This window comes from Leucopleurus acutus, assembly GCF_964270905.1.
Source record: "Leucopleurus acutus genome assembly, chromosome: 11".
Lineage (NCBI taxonomy): Eukaryota > Metazoa > Chordata > Mammalia > Artiodactyla > Delphinidae > Leucopleurus > Leucopleurus acutus.
In genome coordinates, this window is record NC_139152.1 from 5,190,600 (window position 1) to 5,212,353 (window position 21,754).

Sequence of the window (21,754 nt, forward strand, 5' to 3'; positions counted from 1 at the left end):
TTTTTAAAAAAAGAAATAACACATTGCGATGTAAGCCAAGTTCCTTTAAGCAGCTGTTGCTGTCCTGTTCCCTCCTGTTCTCTGCAGAGACAGCCAGCACCGCGAGTCCATATACCCATCCAGCCTTCACGTGGCCACCTAGTGTCATAAGGGAACAATGGTATTGTTCTGGTGTTTCTGGTCTTGATTCAAAATATCAAGCTGTCTGTATTCTGTATTCTCACTTATTACATATATCTTGGGGCTCTATATTGGTATGTATAGATAGATCTGGTTACTTGTAACCACTGTATCGTACAAAATAAATGTAGTACCTTTTATTTCTTTATTCTCATATCAGTGGGTGTTTCAGTATATTCACTCTTTTCTTATAGAAACAATGCTTACATGGAATAGCCTTGTGCCGTGTCATAAAAAATGTGCAGCTCCAGTTTGACAAGAGCCAGTGGTTCTCTAAAGCGGGCTGTACTATTTTTCAATCTCGGTAGAAGTATTTGAAAGTTCCTGGTTTCCACATCTTTGGAAATCTTGTCTGATGAACTTTTGTTGATCTGATGAGTGAACAGTATGTCACTGTTATAACGAGCTTTTCTGTGACTGCTGGAGTCTGGGCAGTTATTTCATGCGCATGTTGACAATGAGGCTTCCCTCCCTGGCGAGTCACCACCGTACATTCTTGGTCTGGTTTTCTGTTGGGCTGTGGGGCGTTTTCTTAGTGAGTTACAGGAGACCTTGCAAATATCCTGCAGTTCACTGATCTCTTGCATGTGTTACCATCCATTTTTTTCACGTGTTTTTTATTTTGAAGTCAAACTGCCGATATACCTTGTTCTTTATGGTTTGGGGGGAGTTGTGGGTGTCTTTAAGAAGCCTTCTTTACCATGAGGTCATATCCTAATCTCCTTTCCCTTACAGTGTTACAGGATTTTTTTAAATGTTAACTCTTTAAATTATCTGGAATTTATTCTTGTATGGTATAAGGTCAGAATTCAATTTTTTATTTTTCCGTATGGGGAAACAGTTACCCCAGCATCATTATTAGGAGTCTTTCTTTTCCCAGGTGTCTGGTGATTCTCGGTCAGACCCCCACTTACCCACATTTGCCGGAGTGTGTGGACTCTGTTCTGTTTTAGTGCAAGCTCTGGGTTCCCGTCACACTGGCATCCTCAGTTCCTGTCGCTTTGCGGCTGAGTACCTTGTAGGGTGAGCACCTCTATTCTATACACATGTTAGAACCAACTGGTCAATTTCCAGAAAAATTCTGTTGCACATTTAATTGGAATCACATGCCTCTATTCATTTGTTTAGTCATTTGGTAAATACATTTCGAGCATGGCACACACATGCCAGGCTATTATAAGAACTATTAGACTATTACACGAACTGCGAATATATGGCAATGAACAAAAAATAGACCAAGTCCCCATCCTTGTGGAGCCTATACCCCGTCAGGGAGGATAAATACGTGACCTGTCATTGTGGTCAATGCAGTGGAAGGGAGTGAATCGGGCGCGGAGGGAGGCGTGCTGCTTTCTTTGGGGGACGTGCAGAAGGGCTTCCCTGGGTGGGCTTGGAGGACCCAAGGCGACTCTGCTCATCTGTGGGAGGAAAGCAACCCAGATGGAATGGGGGGCGCAGGGGCCCGAGGAGGGGCCGAGCTCTGCGTGTGGGACCCGAGCTTGGGGGGCGCTGGGCAGGCAACAGGAGACGGGGGGCAGAGAGCAGAGGGGATGGGGGAGGGAGGCATGGCTCTGTGGCCTGTGCCAAGGGGTTGTCTGTTGATGGATTCATGTCTGGTGGGACCGGGCAGTGACACAGGGAAGGTTTGTGGTCAGAAAACCTGCATCCAAGTTCTTCTAGTATTGTGGCCAAGCAAGTCTCTTAATATCCCCGAGCTGCTGTCTCCTCATGTTAAATGGAGAATAATTAGAATTCTGTATGTGTGTTCTGGTAACATTTTGGTTTTGATATGTCAAGACCTACAGAAAAATGGCGAGAGTGATCCAAGAAACTCCTTGGGTTAATCTCTTTACCCGGATTCACCACTTGCTTACATTTTGCCCCATTTGCTTTGTCGTTCACGCTCGTGTGTGTCTTTTCCCCCAGAAACATTTGAGAGTAAGTTGGAGACATCATGCCCTTTTTCCCCTGCAAAATTTCAACGTGTGTTAATCTTAAGATCAAAGGTGTCCTTATATACAGCCACAGAATAAACATCAAAATCAGGAAGGTTGATACTGATAGAATTTATTATCTGGGCCACAGACCATATTTAAATTTTGTCGGTTATTCCATCGGTGTGCCTTCTGTCTACTGTTTCCTCACCCCCCAACCCAGCATCCAGTCCGGGACCACGTGCTGCATTTCATTCTCGTGCCTCTTCATTCTTCTCTGATCTGGAACTGTTCCTTAGCCTTTCTTTGTCTTTCTTGACCCAGTTGTTAAAAGAAAAATGAGAGGCTCCAGGCTAGTTACTAGGTTTATCTGGTGCTTCTCATTCTTAGATTCAGGTCATGCTTCTTTGTCAGAAGCACCCGAGGAAGGATGTGTCCTTGGTGAGTCTTGTCAGGAGGTGCGTGAGTGGTATCACCACGTCCATCTGCCATGAAATGACTGTTTATCTGGTTCCTCATTAAACTGTCACCCACACTTTTAGCCTCCATTGATTATTTTCTCCCTCTGTTTTTGTTTCTGTATGTATTAGTTGGTATTACACAGTAAGGAAGAACTTTCCCTTCTCCCCTACTTATTTATTTCTATCACTATGAACTCAGGGATTCTTATTCAATGACTTAAATCCCAGTACTGTCATCATTTGATGCTCAGATTGTCCCAAATTTGTCCTGTGGGGACACTTCGCAGCTGCTTCTCGTGTTCTGTTGGGATATTCCCATCATTCTTTAAGCGCGTCTTTCTTTTCTGACGAACAAGATGCTCCAGAATCATCTTATTCTTTCCCAGCCTCAGTCCTGGGAATCAGCTTTTTCTCCAAAGAGCCCTGGAGCCATTTGCTTTCAGCAGAAATGGTATTTAGAAACCAAGGTCTGGATGTCAGATGTGCTCACTGCTAACCTAGGTCTTCCTTGTTACTATTGCATTGAATTCCATTGTGTGAATGAATATACCACAGTTTATCTGTTCTGTTGGTGACATGTGGACCATTTCCAGTTTGGGAGTATTTTGAAAAAGCTGCTACAAATTCTTCTTTTTTACAAGTCTTTTTCTGGATATGTGTTTTCATTTCTCTTGGGCTGGTTGTAGCGTAGGTGTGGGTGTATGCTTAATATACAAGAAAGTTGTCAGACCTTTACTCCAGGTCTGTGTGTATGTATACACACATAGGCTTTTATATATTTATAATATGCCAGCCTATATGTTTGTTACAAAATATAACTTTATTTTCTTAACAGTGTTTTTTATGAGAAGTTGTTCATTTTCATGAGCTGATTTACCACTGTGTTTGTTTTGTGGTTATTGCTTTCTGTGTTCTCAGAAATCTTTGCCCACCCTCTAACTATAGAGATACTCTGTTTTCTTCTAGAAGTTTTGTAATTTTACCTTTTTTGTTTAGGTCTTAATCTATCTGGAATTAGTTTTGTTTTGTTTTTGTTTTTACTGTCAACTTTATTTTTTTCATGATACAAATTATTTTTATTTTTAAAAAATTTTATTGGAGTCTAGTTGATTTACAATGTTGTGTTAGTTTCAGGTGTACAGCAAAGTGAATCAGTTATACATATACATAGATCCACTCTTTTCTTAGGTTCTTTCCGCATATAGGCCATTACAGAGTATTGAGTAGAGCTCCCTGTGCTATACAGTAGGTCCTTATTAGTTACCTATTTTATATATAGTGGTGTGTATATGTCAATCCCAATCTCCCAGTTTATCCCTCTGGAATTAATTTTTGTGTATGGTGCGAGATGAGGGGTTGAGGTGCATGGTTCTTCACGTGGATGTCCGGTTGTTCCAACAGCATTTGTTGAAGAGACTCCTCTTCCCTTGACTTGCTTTGTTCCTTTGTCAAAAATCAGTTGATCACATAAGTGGGGTCTATTTCTGAATTCCTTATCTTGATTTTCTTTTGCTGTTACAGGACCTTTTTATCTCCATGTACATTTGAAAATAGACTTTATTTTTTAGAATAGTTTTAGGTTTACAGAAACGTTGAGAATATGGTACCAGGAGTTCCATATACCCTGTGCTCAGTTCCTCTGTTATTGATATCTTAACCTTAGTATGGTACCCTTGTTAACCAATGGATCGGTATTATTAACTAAGGCCCACAGTTCATTCAAATTTCCTTGGTTTTTACCTCCTTCTGTCCTCCTTCTGTTCCAGGATTCCCAGCCCCATCCCACATGGTGTTACATAGGGTTCCGTCTCCTTAGGCTCCTCTTGGCTGCGACAGGTTCTCAGACTTTGCTTGTGTTTTGGTGACCTTGGCAGTTTTGAGGAGGATTAGTATCATGTTTTATAGGATGTGTATCTGTTGGAATTTGGTGTTCTTCTCATGATTAGAGTGGGGTTATGGTTTTCTGGGAGAAGACCACAGAAGCAAAGTACCATTTTCTATCACATCATCTCAGGAGTACACACTGTCAACGTGACTTATTTCGTTTGATTGTTGGTGTTGACTTTGATATTGACCTGATGACCTGCCTGCGGCAGTGTCCGTGAGGTTTCTCCACTGCAAAGAGGCTCTTCTTTCCCCCTTTTCTGACTATACCTTTCGGAAGGAAGTCTGTGCACAGTGGGGTTTGTGCTCCCTTCTTAAGGACACAGTATCCACATCCACCACTCGGAACTCTGCCTGAGAGACTGTACTCTTCTCCCTATTTATTTATTTATCCAGTCATTTACTTTGCTCTGTAAGATTTTGAACTTTTGAGTTAATTGAGCTTGTTTGTTGGCCTGTATGTGGTCTATGTTGATGGACATTCCATCTGTGCAGAAAGACTATCTTCTGTAGTTGTCGGGTTTGATGCGCTATAAATGTAAGTTATATGAAGTTCATTAATAGTGTCGCTTAGATGCCAGTAATCCTTTCTGATTTTTTGCCTGTTTGCTTACTCAGTTACTGAGAGAGGAATGTTCACATTGCCAACTCAGATTAGTACTTGTCTATTCCTCCCTTCAGTTTTGTCAGTTTTGCTTCATGTGTTTTGTTACTCTGTTTTTAGAGACATAAACATTTGTGATTTTTATGCTTCCTTATGAATTGGCCCTTTTGTCATTAAGAAACGTTCCTCTTTACCAATGGCAGTATTCCTTATCTTGAAGGCTATTTTGTTTGCTATTTATATAGTAAGCCATACTTCTTATGCTTTTTTCACTGTATATATTTGTTATGGACTGGATTATGTCCTCCCAAATTCATGTGTTGAAGTCCTAGCCCCAAATAACTCAGAATGTGAAAGTGTTTGGGGAGAGGGCCTTTAAAAAGGCAATTAAGTTAAAATGGGGCCAGTAAGGAAAGTACTAATCCAGTCTGGCTTGGGTTCTAAAAAGAAGAGTAAATTTGTTCACACTGAGAGACACCAGGGATGCCTGAGTACGGAGGAAAGACCAGGTGAGGACACAGCAAGAAGGTGGTGCCTCTCTCTAAGCCAAGGTGAGAGGCCTCGGAAGGAGTGAAACCTGCTGGCACCTTGACCTTGGACTTCTGGCCTCCAGAGCTCTGTGAAGATAAATTTCTGTTGTTTAAGCCACCCAGTCTGTGGCATTTTGTTACGGCAGCGAACTAATATAATATCCTTCCCTTCTTTTCTTTCAAGTCCATCTTTTATAGACAACATGTAAATGGGTGTTTTTATTTCATGTAGTCTGACCATTGGTGCCTTTAGTCGTGGTGTTTTATTTATATATGATCTAATTATTGATATGGTTGGATTTAGTCTTGTCATTTTTCTATTGGTCCCCTCTGATTTTTCTTCTACTGTTCTTCCTTTTCTGCCTCCTTTTGGGATAATTGAGTATTTTTTTAGTATTCTCTTTTAATACTTTTAATGGCTTTTGTCAACACCCCTTTGATTGTTTTTATTATTGGAGGTACTTTAGGAATTATGCATATATTCTTACCACAGTGTACTTAGAATTCATGTTGTGTGACTTTCACATACAGTGTTACAATCTTGCAACCGCCTCCTTCATTTACCCTTCCCATCCTGTGTGGAAATTCTGCCACACAGTACAGTGTTGTAATTCTTGCTTTAAGTGGTATTTTAAAGGAACCAAGAGAAGAAAGTGTATCACATATTTGTAGTTGTTTGAATTTACCCACATTTTTACTATTTCTGCTGCCCTTCTTTGTTTTCTACATGGTGTTATTTCTCTTCAGCCTGGCAACAAGTTCTGTCAGTTTTTACTTCACCTTCGTTTCCCCCTCCCCACTTTTGAAGGGTGTTCTTGCAGGATATGTAATTCTGGGCATGTAGCTTTATTTTCTTTCAAGCTTTTCAACGCCTTATGGCTTCCCTCGTTTATGGTGAGAACTCAGCTGCACACAGCTGTTCACGTATACCTAAAGTTTCATTTTTCTTCAGCGGCTTTCAAGATTTTATCCTTGCTTTCGGAAGTTTGTGATATACTCAAATCACAGTTTGACTGTGATTTTCTTTGTTTTTATTTTTCTTGAGGTTTGCTGAGCGTCTTTTATCAGTACATTAGTTTTTCATCAATTGGGGGAAAATTTCAGCCATTGTATCTTCAAATATTATTCCTCAACTCTTCCCGCTCCTTTCTTGGGACTCCACGTGCACATGTTTTGGACAGTTTGATATTGTCACACAGATCACTGAGACTCTGGTCATTATTTTTTTAACATATTTTTTCTTTCTTCAGATTAGATTACATGTTAACTATTATCTTCAATGACTGTTCTTTCGTCTTCCATCTACTATTAAGCACATTTAATAAATTTATTATTTCTGATATTGTGTCTTTCAGTTTTTGATTTCTACTTGATTCTTTTTATTATTTCTTTTCTCTTTGAGATTCCTGATCTCTTTGTTCCTTATTACCACTCCTTCCTTTAAAACCCTTAACTATATTTATAGTAGCTGCTTTAACGTTCCTGCTGCTAATTCCAAGATCGGGGGCATCTAACGCTTGGTTTCTAGCGATTGAATTTTCTCTTGACTCTGGGCGACTTCCCCTTATTTCTTCCAGAGCCTGGAATGTGTCCTCTTTCTTTAGAAGCTTACTGGGATCTTGAGGTGGCTGTGTCTGTGGGTATTTTTCAAATAAAAAAAAATTTCTCTCTTTAAAGGAAACACAAGCTAGAGTGATCAGAAATCCAGCATTAAAATTTTTTCCTTGTTTTCAATAATTCTGTCTGAATTAGGCAAAATTGCTGAGTTCATTTGTGTATGGAGAAAACCTTGACTATTTTAAAATTCTGAAGATTTTCAACTTCGCTCCCTCTAGATTTTCCCAGTGCTCCCCTCCCGTAATTCCTCCCGTAATTCCTCCCGTAATTCCTTTTATTCTCATAGTTCGATGTACTTTTGTGTAGTAATACAAAAAGGAAAAGCTAAGAGAAGCTGAGATAAATTTTATTTTTTTAAAAGAAGAAAGGAAAAAGGTGGTGTTACATTTTTATAAATATCCATAAATATAGAGCGACAGGCAAAAATCTTCCAAATAAATAAATAAATATTGCCACGTGCTAAGTGACATAAGACATTGTGAGGCTCTCTTAGCTCTGCCAAAGAGAAAACCCCAAGGAACCAGTTTTCTGCCGAAGTCCTTTCCATTTAGGTTTCCAGGAGCTTTTATACACTATAATATCTCGAACGGAAAATGAAAACTATAAAGAAAATAGTTGCCGTGCACTGCTATATAGTTATACACAGTCTGAGTGTTTTGAAATAGGAACTCATCCTTCAAGATCAGCCTGAAACCATAGGTGAGAGCAGTCGGCCAATGTTTCTCTCATAAGTAAAAGAATGGATCTGTTTCTAAGGTCGGGTGCATGATGGCAGCAGGGGGAGAAGGTGACTGGGAGGGAGCTGCTGTTCTCATCTACTCTGCTCGTGCATATTCTGCTGTTCAGGCGGCCATTTAAATAGAGGTAGGAAATGGGGCCCCTGAGGGTGACTAAGGTATCAGCCTCCCCCTGCCTGGTGCTCAGCTGTTCTGTGAGGGTTGGTTTTCCTCAGGGTAGCGCTGGGGCTCCTGGGACTGAAAGCTGTCTTCATTTGGTGCCCCCAGAACGTCCAAGTGGAGTAAGACCCAGACACGCCCGCCTAGGAGTGTTTTAGCTAAGCCTGTAGCCACGGCTACAGGGCGGGTTGCGGTCATGGTGAAGAGCTGACAGTGCTGGCTTTTCCTGACTCCTACACTGGGATCCCTGGTGGTTGGGCTTCTTTCCCCGGAATCCCCGATGCCACTTCACAAAAGGACACAATTGGGGCTTCCCTGGTGGCGCAGTGGTTGAGAGTCCGCCTGCCGATGCAGGGGACACGGGTTCGTGCCCCGGTCCGGGAAGATCCCACATGCCGCGGAGCGGCTGGGCCCGTGAGCCGTGGCCGCTGAGCCTGCGCGTCCGGAGCCTGTGCTCCGCAACGGGAGAGGCCACAACAGTGAGAGGCCCGCGTACCACAAAAAAAAAAAAAAAAAAAAAAAAAAAAAAGACACAATTGGCACAAAAACCCAACCCAGAGCAGTCTCGTTGTCACCAGGCCCCTCCTTGCACATTTGTCTGATTCATCCAGAATGGATCACCACTCAGCCTGAAAGCAGAGGTTTAATTAAGGGGCTCTTGGGAGAGTTTGAATTTATTTCCATTTTGAAAAACAAATCCTAGCAGGGTAGATTTTCAGGAGCCAAGACCAAAACTCCTCAGGCCCAATTCACTCAAGCCAAAGGTAGGGCCAAGAGGCAGGGGCCACGTGGGAAGCGCAGCGTCACTCTGGGCCGGGCTTTGTCTGCACAGAGGGACAGAGCAGGGCAAGGGGCCATCCTGTAAGGAGCTCGTGTCTCTAGCTTGATCCCTGCCTCTATCCTCCGGGTGCTCATTCTGGCTAAGTTTTGACCAGCCTACCCCCAGTCTTGTTGACGGCCCTTCTCCAGAGATGCTTAAGGAAGAACGAAGGCTTGAGGTTAGGATTTTCGTGGGTTTTGCTCAGTCGAGCTGTTAATCCCCCAGGTCAAGGTTGCAAACTCAAACCCTGCCAACAGGGTCCAGGCAGATGGCACAAAGCAGGGGGCGGTGGAGAAGCCGCTGGCTTGGGCTCCCTGCTTCACCTCCCGGCTGGTCAACTCGCTAAGCCCCTGTTCTTAATGTTAGACTGATGGAGAGGAGAGGAGAGGGAAGAGGAAGGGCTGGGGGTGAGGGAACCCCTTCTCTCCCAAAGGAGCGCGTCCAGGTGGGAGGAGGAAGGCGAGGGGCGCCGCCGCTCCGGCCTCCAAGGGCAATCCCCGGGGACCTCCCGCTAAGGGAGGAAGGGGGGCCGGTTCGCCCCACCTCCAGCCCGCGCCCCAGACGGTTTGGCTTTCCGAGTTGGGCCGCCCTAAGCGAAGCTGGGGAAGGGCCGGCAGCGCTCGGCGCCCCCCGGCCCGGCGCGCGCGTCCAGCCGGTGGCCACGGAGCACCCCCAGCGGGTCGCTGGCCGCAGGGCCGCTGTCCTCGGCGCTGGGCCGCTCTTGCGAGCAGGAGGCGGGCGCGGGCGTGGCGCGGGCGCGCGGCTTGAGCACGCTCAGCGGGTCCCCGCCGTCGTGCGCGCTGCGCGTGTGGCGCCGGGGCCGCGCGGTGGCGAAGTGCAGCAGCGGGATCTCGTTCCTGCGCGACAGGAACTGCGCGTACGGGGGCGGGTTGGTGCCCGGCAGGAAGGCCCGCTTGGCCCGACCCAGGCTGACGAGGAAGCGGTGCTGCGGCGAGTGGTACACGTCGTAGCCGTTCTCCAGCGTCCGCTGCCGGAACCTGCAGCTCTCGGGGCTGAAGTGATGCTGAAAGCGGGGCGGGGCGACCGGGTGAGGCCGAAGTCCTCGGCGGGCTGGATGGGACCAGCTCCATCCCGGGACCCCAATTCTCCCACCCACTCTCCTCGGGCCTTGCCTTTAACCCCGTCGTGCCCTGCTGAGCAAAAGTGATTTCCACTCATTTCCAAACTGCGGTTACGACTGGCAGGTGGGGACAGGCTTGGGGAGCTCGCGGCCCCGCCTGCGGACCCGCCGCCGGCACTTGGCTGCCTGGGGCCGGGCTGGACGGAGCCGGCGCCTCTGTCTGCTTTCTGGACGGAGGCCTGCCCTCTCTCTGCCTTTTGTTTTTCGCTCAGAGGTGGCTTCGGTCTGTCTCCTCACCTGGACAAAGGTGGGCTGGGCTTTGTAGGGCCGCACATAAGTAAGGAGACTCCCCCTCGGAGGCAGAACAGAGTTTGGGAATTAAGGGACATGAACTTCATCACCAGGTGACCCACGTGAGCCCTCACTCTGCCACTAACTGGTGCTGTGTTTTGCTAAGTGCCTGCTAGGGCCTTTACGTAGGATGTCCTTTAATCCTCAGAAGTCCACGGAGTAAGTATTTTACAGATGAGGGGACTCTGTGTATGCCTATATGCGGTCAGCAGGTATTTATGTACTTATTTGTCTATATTTGTTCAACAGATATTTATGTACTCTGGGCCAGATACTATGGTGGGTGCTGGGACACAGAAGTAAGTAAAACAGAAAGTAATTGCTCTCTTGGAATTTCTGGTGGGAGGAGCTTCTGAGATGCACAGCCCTGCTTCTGTCCAATGCCCCCCGTGCTTTGGAATATGCTGCGCCCTGTAGTTTGGGAAAGCCCTTGCTCGCCAGTCCAAAAGACCAGCCATCACAGCTGGGGCCGAGGGAGTTCGTTACAGATCTTGATTTGGGGGAGCCCCACAGGGCACATGGTCCATCCCACTTGACTTTTTCCAGGTGAGGAAACTGAAGTTGAGAGAAATAGGGGACTTGCCCAAGGTCAAGAATATCTAGTAACAAGATCATGAGACCCCAGTGGCTTCTCACCCTTTCTTTCTAATGGACTTTCCAACATGAACGTATGTGACTTGAGGACCTGGGCTGCAGACAAGGTGCTGTGCTAGTTAAAAAATGGGGACCAAAGGGCAGGTAGGACTAGAGACTGAGAGCCCAGATGCTCCAAAGCCAGATGGCTTGGGTTCAGACCTCAGCTGTATAAGCCTGAGCATTTGATACTTAGATGGAAAAAAGTACTCAGTGAAAACATCACCCAGGTAATGTGCAAGTGGAATCTTTAAGCTATAAAATTCTACATTTTGCCAGAGCAATGAAATAATTATTTGCAAAGAATTACCCAGCACAAAAAGAAACTCACAGATCCAAAAATGTTGCCTCTGAAGTCCATGCAGAGATATCTCCGGCTCACCACCCCTGTAATCACCACGAATCCTGCATCCTCAGATGTGATCATCAGGGCACCTATGGAGAAAATCATTCAAGTCAAAACCAGGCTTCACATCCAGCCCCTACCTCCAAGGACCCTCCCTTGATTGATCTAAAGGGTGGTGATGATTTCACAGAAGCCTCCTCTTGTCCTTGTTCAGCCTCTTTCTTCTGACTTCCCCTCCCCCGCCCCTCCCCCCCCTTGCCTCCTGCGTCTCCTCCTGCCTGTAGGGAGCACCCTGAACTCCCAGCTTTCTTCCACCTGTACCAACGTGTTTCTCTCTCTGCTTGGACTCTCTTTATTTTCCCCTTTGCCTGTCTCATACTTCTTAATGTCTGTGGTGGTGGTCACATCCTCCCAAGCCTTCTGCTTTTGTGATGTCTAAATCTATGCCCAGATGTCTTTCAAGCATCCAGCTTGACCCTCCACCCAGGGAGCCGTGCAGGAGTCAGTGATACAGCAGTCAGCACCCTTTATGTGGCAAGAACTGTATTCTGATGGATCTTCTCCTCCCCCCTCTGCTTATCGAGGTCCCTCACGCTTCAAGGCCAGGCTCAGATGTCACTATTTTATGGAGACTTTCCTAATCTCCCTAATCAGAATGACCTGTTCTTCTCAGCCGCTCCGACTCGCCTCTCTCACAGCGTGTATCTCCTCACCTGCTTTAATAAGTTCACATGTCTGCTGCCTCCCTAGGGTGAGCCACTTAGAAGCAGACGGTTTATCTTTCCGTGTGGAGTAGATCCTGGGATGCAGGGAATTACTTCTTGCTTCTTCATCGCTATTCTTCGTCCTTTTCTCACTTGGTCGTGCCCCCAGGTGCAGCCCCTCTCAAAAACTAGCCCTGGACAAAGGCCTGAAACCCATTCACACCACCTACACCCTGAGTAACTGACAACAGTTTTAAGCGTGACCCCCCACCCCCACCCCCATGGGGATGTGCAAGTCTAACAAGTACCAGTGAGTAGTTAAAGTTTCTGTTTTGTAGCAAGGGTACAATGAGACCATAAAAGGTGTGATACGAGTGCTAATTCAGCAAGACATCCTCCCCAGATGCTGTTTAATTACCTGGCATTTTCTACTAGAATCATCTTTTTAGGTCTTAGGGCCTCTTCCCTTTGCCGACCACAGAATTTCCCCACACCTCTCATTTGGCCTCACAGTTCCCAGGCAGGTAGCCCAGGCAGGGGGTCGAGTCTTCTAGAAATGTAGAGCCTGGAGAGGGTGGAAACGCCAGGCATCTGTGGCCAGTAAGTGATGGTGCCTCGTGGGGTGACTCATAGCCCAGATCTACCCCCACGGAGGCTCAGTACAGGGCCCGCCAAGGAGAGCGGCAGGCAGTACTAGACACTAGCTGAGCGCAGAGAAGTCAGAGTGATGTGGGGCAGAGGCCGTGAGGCTGGGAACAAGCCCAGGCAGAGGGCCAAAGAGGAGAGGTCACTGGTTTCCAAGTTTGGCTAAGGATTAGGCTTGAGGGAAGCTTCTGGAAGTGGGGTGGGGCATGGGAGGTGCGGAAGATATGAAATGCTCCGTAACGGGATTTGCCTGTGAGTCTCAGATCTATGCTAATGTTGAGAGAAGGCCTGAGAGAGACATCAGGAACATGTAAGAAATTGTTTCCAGCCTGATGAATTTTCAGTCTACTTGGGGGAAAAAAAAATTACACTTCGTAACTGTTTTTGAGATGTTGCACTCTGAGTATTTGACACATTTTAAACTCTCAAAAGAGCTGCTGTGGGACTTCGCTGGTGGTCCAGTGGTTAAGACTCTGCACTTCCACTGCAGGGGGTGAAGGTTCAGTCCCTGGTCGGGCAACTAAGATCGCACATGCCATGGGTCGCGGCCAAAAATACATAAATAAGAAAAGAATCCCACCCTCCAAACCCCCCACAAAACCAGCTATGTTGTTAATGTCACCAGTATTAATATTGGAAGTAGCAGCCTCCCGATTTAAATCATGAGGAAACCAAGGCAAGATTCAAACTCAGGAAACTCAGGTCAGTGACCCTAACATCTTCTGCCCACAGCCCTGGAGCTCGTCTCCAGCTGACATCACGACAAGCCTCAGAAGATGAAGTCAAGGGCCGAGATCCAGGCCACGGCCGTGAGGCCCCCAGGTCACGGTACCCCCGAGGGGGTCAGGGGAGAGGGGCTGAGCCAGGAGCCCGGAGCTGGGGCGCTAAGATTCTGGTCCCTGTTATGCCCTGTACTACCTCTGTAGCCTTGGGCAGCTCATCACTCGAGCCTCAGAGTCCTCAGCTGGGAAGAGAGAAGAATCACAGCTGTCCTGCCTGCTTCCCAGGGTTGCAACTAGGATCAAATGGGATGATGCTGTAAAAAAGGGCCTTGAAAACATTTAGCAGATGGAAGGCCCTGTGGAGGATGGCTGGCCTGCCCCTGACGATAAGCCCACACCCTGCCAGCTGCCAGCCGATGCCTGCGTCCCTGTGAGCAGTGTGCGTTGTCTCCAGGGCCAGTGAGGACAGAAGACAGCCTTCAGGGGCACCGGGAGCTGCTGCCGTGAGGACGCACAGGCTTGAATCAAACCCACAGGAGCCGGTGCAAAAGTCCAGCAAATGGAAGAGCCGATTGTCCTCCCTGTGCAGGTGACTGAGGCAGCTCTGCACCGACCCAAGGGCAGCATTTGGCAGAAAGAAGGCACCAACCACTGGCTGCTGGGACCACACCTGTTAGAGCCCGGCAGGCGTAAAGGACATTTCCTTTCGTGATGCCGTGTCTGTGCACGTGATACAGAAGAAGCAGGGGACCCGGGTCCGGGTCTCCCCGAGGTCATTTACCGCCTATGTGACCACAAGCCAGTCATCTGAGTCCTTGAACCTCTGTTTTCTCATATGCAGTAGAATCCTTTACTTCATTTGGTCGTCTTTGGGGTGTAAGGAGATAATATTTTTATCTGCTATAAACCCACTTTCTAAATGCCGGTGATTGTTACTATTACCACTTTGCCTCAATCTCTGCTATAAAAGTAGAAAATTATCTGCCCAACTAGTCTCATGGTCAATAACTGATAAATAAGATGATGGATGTAAAGGACTTTGAGCTCCCCAAAAGAAAGATAACATTTTGAAGGGTTAGAGAGCCCAAGGATAGTTCGGCTTCACGTTCGGCACAAGAAAGTGACGTTGGGGAAGGAGAGGAAATAAAAAGACCAGGAGCCAGGGAGTAATAGTAACCAGGGGTAATAAGCATCTCTTTGCTGCTGTTGCCACAAAGTGGGGCTCATGGAGAGTGGGAGGGTAGCCTTGTTCATAGTAGGAAGGAGACAGACATTGGAGACACACTCCCTGACACCAGCTGCAAGTCACGAGGGTATTGAATCTTGTAGGCAGATAATTTTACAACGATCAGCAAACCAGAGATGGGCTGAGCACTCAACTATTAATCAAGAATTGAGTAGAGCACAGTAATCGAGTGAACCACATTTCACTGGAAATCTGTAATCAATCAGGAGGGGAAAAACACTCCACGCCTTTCCATCAATGTGAAACCGTTGCTTTGCGTTCATCGGGGAGGTCATTGCAAATCCTTCTCCAGCCTGTTACTTAGTTGTCCTACGGAGCTACAGGCATCCGTGTTTCTTCTTTCCTTTTGGGGTAACTTTTTATCTTAGTGTGTATATCTGTCTGTCTATCTATATATGTAATGCTCATGATAACTGATCTGAATAGTATAAATGTTATATAAACTAGCAAAAGTGTCTCTCTCTCGCCCCTGACTCAGTCCCTTCCCAGGTTCCTTAATTGCCAGAGACACAAGGCTTAGTAGGTTCTTTATATGACAAAACAAAATCACATTTCTGTAAAAAAAAAAAAATCTGAAATCAGTTCAATTCACTTTGCTTCCTCTCAGTCATTTTAATTCATTCCAGCTAGCGCTCTGTGCCTTCTCGGGGCCTGAGGTCGGTGGATATAAGAGGGAAAATTCTATGATTCATGCTGCAAACTCAGTGGGCTGAGCCCTACCCACTCCGGGCACCGCTCACAGCCCTCCCTCTCCCCCCACCAGGCCGTGTCTTCGGGGGCTTCCTTTCATCAAAAGGATTCTGTGATGATAGAGAAATTTTATAAGCATTCTCTAATTATCTGCAGCCCTTTCCATGTAGGGGAATCAAAATAATTTACCATAAGCTACCGTCCTGCATTTTAAATCACCTCTCATCTTGAAGTGAGGGCGGCCTTCCACGAGAGGGCAAAACTGTGTTTCCTCAAAGCTGGTCATGAGCTGGGAGACACGAAGGTTGGAAACCTGGAGGTGCGTGAAGGGCTGGTCTTCCTTTGAAGCCACAGAGCTTTTCACGATGTCAGACACGTTGTAGGTTCTGCTAAATACCCATTGACTAAAACGGGCGATACTCCAGATGCATCAACTGTATCCAGATTTATTTCAGAATTTTTGCCATGGGACTCAAACTTGGCTTCCAAGATGTTGACTCCTGAATCCACTGTGTTCCCCTAAGTTCTGGAACCTGTTTGGCATTTGGGGAGAACTTCCTCCTTTCTTTCACCCCCTGTCACCATCCACTGAGCACCTGAAGAGGTCTGAACTTCTGGCTTTGCACATGCGTCTCTCTCACTACCAGGTTTAAGGTCCTTTGACTCTTAGCAGATGAATGTCTTGCGTATAGCAAGGCCACAGCAAAATGACAGAATAATTTAGTGCAACAATAAAGGGCCAGTCATTATTCCTATAAGAAATTGTCTTTAATTAAACAGAGACTGTGCTTACTCTTTCCTTCCTCTGATTGGATCTATTTTGAATCGGTTGGCATTTTTCTGGATCCTTAATTTTTACAGGTTTTCCTCAAATAGAAGACCTTGTCTTTTTCAATATCCATCATCCCCCCACCCCATTATTCCTTCTGGGGACATCGGAAACACAGCTAATGGATTGACTATTGTGGACTGTGGTCCAACTTTCCACAAACCTAATCTTTAAAAACATTCCGGCTGTCTCGTGTTTTCAGTGAGCTCCCAACCAGATTAATTTGCTAATAAGTGGATCTTCCGGCTCCACAGAGAAGACTCCCCAGCTCATAGCATCCTGGGTTCCACTGAAGCCCCTAGTAAGCTTGTTGGATGAAGGGTGTGCGTGGATGGATGGATGGAGGCACTGGCTCAGACTCATCAAGACAGGGTTCCTGGACAGTCTAGTCTTTAATACATTTTTCCCTGAGAACTTTTATAAGGCCAGCATACTAGAAGCTCTGAGCTGGAAAGGGCCTCTGGGTTTATCTATTCCAAGGCCTGGTCTGGTACAGAGATCTTCACAACCTCTACCGTTAACCCAGTCCAAAGTTCGTGAGCCCAAACTCAGTGTCTACTGACCGATCTGACTTTTTTTGCTCCCAGCCTCCTTGCCTGTCTTCTGTACGTTTTTTGACTCTTTGGACAGGGCACAGAGAAAGTGGCTGCTGTTGTGGGAAGATGGACTTTAGTTAAGATGGAAATTATTCTCGTTGGGAGAAACCAATACACAGTAATTGGGAAGCCGGCAGAATCTTCTCCCAAGGTTTAAACGCGCGCGCGCACACGCACGCGCACTCACGGATCCTGGGCGAGAAGCTAGGAGGCTGGAGTAGCCCTCTGGTCCAGCCGAGGCCTCCCCGAGTCCCTGCAGGTGGAGGCACAGATCCGTCCCCCCTCTTCCCAGCCTAGACGGAGCCCCAACTTACTGTAGATGGTCTGCTGGGGTGAGCCATCCACGTGGCCGTCCCTGTGGATCTGCAGGTGGTAGCTGTTCCTGGCCGTGGCCGTGTACAGGTGGGTCAGGCCACCCCAGCTGGAGCCCAGCAGCGGAGAGGTGTTGGGATAGGCGTGGACCGCACAGACCAGGGTGCAGACCCAGAGGCCCAGGCAGGCCCCCAGCATCGCGGCTCTCTGGCTGGTGTGGCGTCTGAAACCCGACCCTGGCTCTGCGCCTGGCCTCCCTGGACTGTTTCTCCTCTTCCTTGCTGGTTTCTGGCCTGAGGCTCCTAGGCTGCATTCCCTCCTTTTTTTCCCTCGGACTTTTAAAGGGTAGCAGTGTGACATCAAACAGGAAAAACTCCACCGTCCACATCCTCTGTGTTGTAATCAGCCCATTTGAAGAGAATACAGGGATCTCTGAGGCTCACGGAAGGCACGTCGGTTCCAGACACACACACACACACACACACACACACACACACACACACACACACACACACACACACACACACACCCCTCAATTTCAAGCCAACGCTCCCAAAAGTGAATGATGTGTGGGCAAAAGTTATCTACGACACTGGGTTGTCTGCTGACCTGCCCCACTTCCACCAGGAAATGCGAAGGCAGCCAGTGGTTCCGAAAAAATCCAGCTTCACTCATGCAGTCAACAGATGCCTGTGCAATTAATCTCCCATCAAGTCCACTCATTTTGTTTTTCTCAGTCTTTTTAATTCCAATCCGGAACTAAGCACCCAGAGCTTTGTCTGTGCACAGCCCTAAGTGGGTGTTTTGAGGGGTACAGAAGGAATCCAGGTCAGTACCAGGCAGTGGCGTCCTCTGAGACCCCCTCTTCGTGAAGATGTGGGAGACCGAGACAGAGGCACAAAAGCAAAGTTGCAACCTTGGGAGGGTTTCGAGACGGGCGGAAAGGAGAGAGGCCTCAGAGTCCCTGCTCCTTGACGGAATGCTGAGGTTTCATTGCTCAGTTTCCCTGATTTGACCTGCCGAGGGCAACTCCACTGGTATTGTGGTCTCTCCAATAGCGTGGAAGTGAATTCAGAAACCTCATGAAGATGACAAGTCTGCTGGCTAAGCCCAGGGACCGGAGCCCGGGAGGGTCCCGGGAGCAGAGCCGCAGGCCAGGCGTCCCCACGTTTAGTGGGGGGCCTGGCTCCTGGGACTAGACGTGCCCTCTCGTGTGGGGCGACAGTCCTATCACGGGCCACCCCTGGGGGGCAAGCCACTGCACGCCTTCTAGAAAAACATACATGCGAGGGGACTGTTGCGCTTCCCACGTCCCCTCTACTGAGTGCAGACCACGTGCGGGCGGCAGGCTAGAGATCGGGGCTGCTGGCAGAGGGGAGCGATGTGATCCCCGCCCCAGGCGCTCCCAGCTAACACAGAAGGCACCATGGGAAGGGTGGTCACACAGATGCGGGCACAAAGACGTGGCATTGGTTATCCTGCCCATGCACGTGTTTTTATCGTTTACAAAGCATTTTCACGGGTATGAGCTCATCTGAACCTCGCTGCCACTCTGAGAGGTAGACTCCCCAGGTGTCACCCATATTTTAAGTTTAGACACGAAGAAATGGAACTCTTGGGGTTCACACGTCCAGAGTCACAAAACAAATAAACAGGAGAGCCGGGACAGGGTCTTCCGGTTCCCTCCGCTGCCCCTCCGATGATGATCTCAGAGACACCTGGCACTTATGGAATTTATGATGTGCTTTACTTGTAGTAACTCAGTCACTTTTCATAATAACCCTTTGGAGAGGTACAGGTACTTCCTCTGTATAGATTAGGAGGCACACCCAAAGATGTGCAGCTCATGCCGGGAGAGGTTGGATTTGAATCCGGGTGTCCTGAGCCGTCCCCGTGTTGGGGCTGAAGCCACAAGAGCAGGAGAGACAGGTCCAGGAGCAAAGGGGCATAGTGCTCATTGCCTGGACCCAGGATATGTCTCTGAGACACGGGGTGCTGCCCCCCCAGGTTAGAGAGAAGATTTAGGACGCTTCAGTGCTGTGTGAGACAGCTCTCTTTAGTGACAGCCACAGAATGGTTCGTACGTGTGTTCACCACAGGATGCAAAGCAGAGCAAACATCCTCAAGGGGCCCACGATGCGAGTGAGCAGAGAAGACCTTGTTCCATACAAGGCACCACCATGTGAGAGGCGTCGGGTGACCAGGACGGGTGCGACATACCAGAGCACCCGGAGGACGGACAGACCTCGGTGGTGGACACCGTGGTCGAGGGGGACTTGGGGGCAAAGGGGCTTGAGGGAGACTTGCAGGGTGGGTCAGAGAGGGGTTTCCCAGCGGCTGCCAATGCGCTGCAGGGGGCAGGGCAGGTGTCTTGAGAGAAGGATGTGGTCACGCGCTCTGGTCCCAGACTGGTTGGAGGTGGAACCTCCCTGGCCACTTCCGTGTGTCCTGTTAGGAGACAGAACTGATGTGCCGGCCTACGTCACTTCCGAAGACTCCCCACCAGCCCTGAATGCCTGGCAGGTGGATCTGAAGGCAGAGGACCGCCCAGGGGAGTAGGCTGATTTCGGGGAGAGGAAGGATCCCCCACTTGGTGAGAGTGAAGGAAGGTGCAAGCATGTCAGAGTAATTCTTCCCACCTGAGATAAGGAAACATTGAGCTTGGAGGTAGGGATTTGCCCAGTAGCAGGGATGGCAGACCTTCCAGCTCCTGGAAGACCTTCCAGCTTCCTGCCGGGGGCTCCCAACCTGGCTGCCCGAGAGAACAACCATGACTCCCCCAGGACCATCCTTCGCCCTGCTGAATGAAGGTGAGACTCTTTGCACTTGTTTCCAAAGCTCCCTGAGAGATTGTAACCCCTAAGCCTGACTCTACAGTTCTTATCAAGGAACAGATTTTGCACCCGTCCTGTGCACTGGAGTCAATACACAGGGACCGAGCCACATCTCACTGTCCATCCCCTTCCAGGATTCCAGCCTAAGATGTACATGGGCTTTTCTGGGGAGTCCTAGCACTGAATGCTAGGTCCGTACAGTGCTCTGAGCCTTGTCGTTGTGGCATCTCCTCAGAGGCTTCCGAGGGTGAGGATGGCAGAGCCCAGGGTAAGTGTGCTCCTTTTCTTGGCCCCTGGAGGGCATCAGCTGTCACTGCACAGGTCAGAGGATCTGGGAGCGTGTGACCTTGGGAACCAGGTGTGAAACCCTGGTACCAGATGGGAACAGGAAGCTCAGGACAAGACTGGTGGCTTGTGGGTTTTGGATATCTCTGTCCATGGATCCCATGGGGCTGCCTGGGATGCAGCAGGTGGGGACATCTGCCCTGGCGTTGGGAGAATTTGCCCCGGGAGCTCTGTGGAGGACTTCCGGTCCAGACCCTGCCTGTACAGTCATAGAACAGAGGCTCTGAATATGGCCTGGGGACTAGACAAATCTGTATTCCCACAAGTTCGTTCCTTCCCCTCATCCCCTGACTTCTCAGAATCCTCTCTGAGAAGGTGCAGAGAATTCTCTCCCAAGGTCGTATTCTCTCCATGTGAAGGTTTTCACCAATTTTCAAAAAGAAAAATGTTGTTTTGACTGTTGTTAAACTATGATGAAAAAAATTTCGAGGAATCTTGGTAAAAGAAAGACCAGGGAATGGGGCGGCGGCCTCAGGATGGGCCACAGTTTGCTTTGCTTTGTTGGGCTCTGTCTAAAGTCTCCGTCTGCAGATGGAGGTCTCTGCTCCCTATTCCCACCTCGTCATGATTCTGGCTCCATCATTTCAGCAGTGGTTTCCCTGGCATCTTGCCCATCCAATCCCTGGGGTCAGGCAGACGGATGTCTAAGCCTCCAGGATGAATGATCATAGGGGAAGAGCTACAGCCTTCCTGAAAATGCCACCCTGTGTCTTCTTCTCCTGACGATGAAAGCTCCACTCCTAACATCCAATCCTATGCTCTCTTCCTCTAATGCGTCCAATCAACCCACACGTAACTGTTTATGGAAAGTCTATTCTGTGGCTAGTGTTTGCAGAAAGTCTTTAGGGAAGCCTAAGAATGAAAAAGCACAGTCCTGTTCTTCAAGGCGCTGACGATGCTCTGGGCAGAAGACCGTTTGCTTCTGTCTGGCTCTTCCCAACCTACGATGCACACACACACCCAGCATCCCATCTGATGCTCTGACAGTCCTGTGAGGAGTGCTAGCAGGTCACTTCAAGAACTTCACTACTCAAAGCTACAATGAGGAATCACCTCACACTGGTCCAAATGGTCATCATTAAAAAGTCTACAAATAATAAATGCTGGAGAGGGGGTGGAGAAAAGGGAACCCTCTTGCACTGCTGGTGGGAATGTAAATTGATACAGCCACTAGGGAGAACAGTATGGAGATTCCTCAAGAAACTAAAAATAGAGCTACCATATGATCCTGCAGTCCCACTCCTGGGCATATATCCAGAGAAAACTACAGTTCAAAAAGATACGTGCACCCCAATGTTCACGCAGCACTATTCACAATAGCCAGGACATGGAAGCAACCCAAATGTCCATCTACATTTGAATGAATGGATAAAGAAGAAGAGGTACATATATACGATGGAATACTACTCAGCCACACAAAAGAATGAAATGATGCCATTTGCAGCAACGTGGATGGACCTAGAGATTCTCATACTAAGTGAAGTAAGTCAGACG

The 21,754-nt window shown here is 48.0% G+C and overlaps 1 protein-coding gene across 1 annotated transcript; it reads right to left on the bottom strand.

Moving 5' to 3' along the window:
• Positions 1–9,515: 9,515 nt before the first annotated feature.
• On the bottom strand, positions 9,516–17,279 carry FGF23 (fibroblast growth factor 23; the record flags this gene model as incomplete). The annotated part of the gene is made up of 3 exons (XM_082850321.1): positions 9,516–9,950; positions 11,323–11,426; positions 17,084–17,279. The coding sequence occupies 3 exons, from the start codon at positions 17,277–17,279 to the stop codon at positions 9,516–9,518; spliced, it is 735 nt and encodes a 244-aa protein (XP_082706447.1).
• Between the last annotated feature and the right edge of the window lie 4,475 nt (positions 17,280–21,754).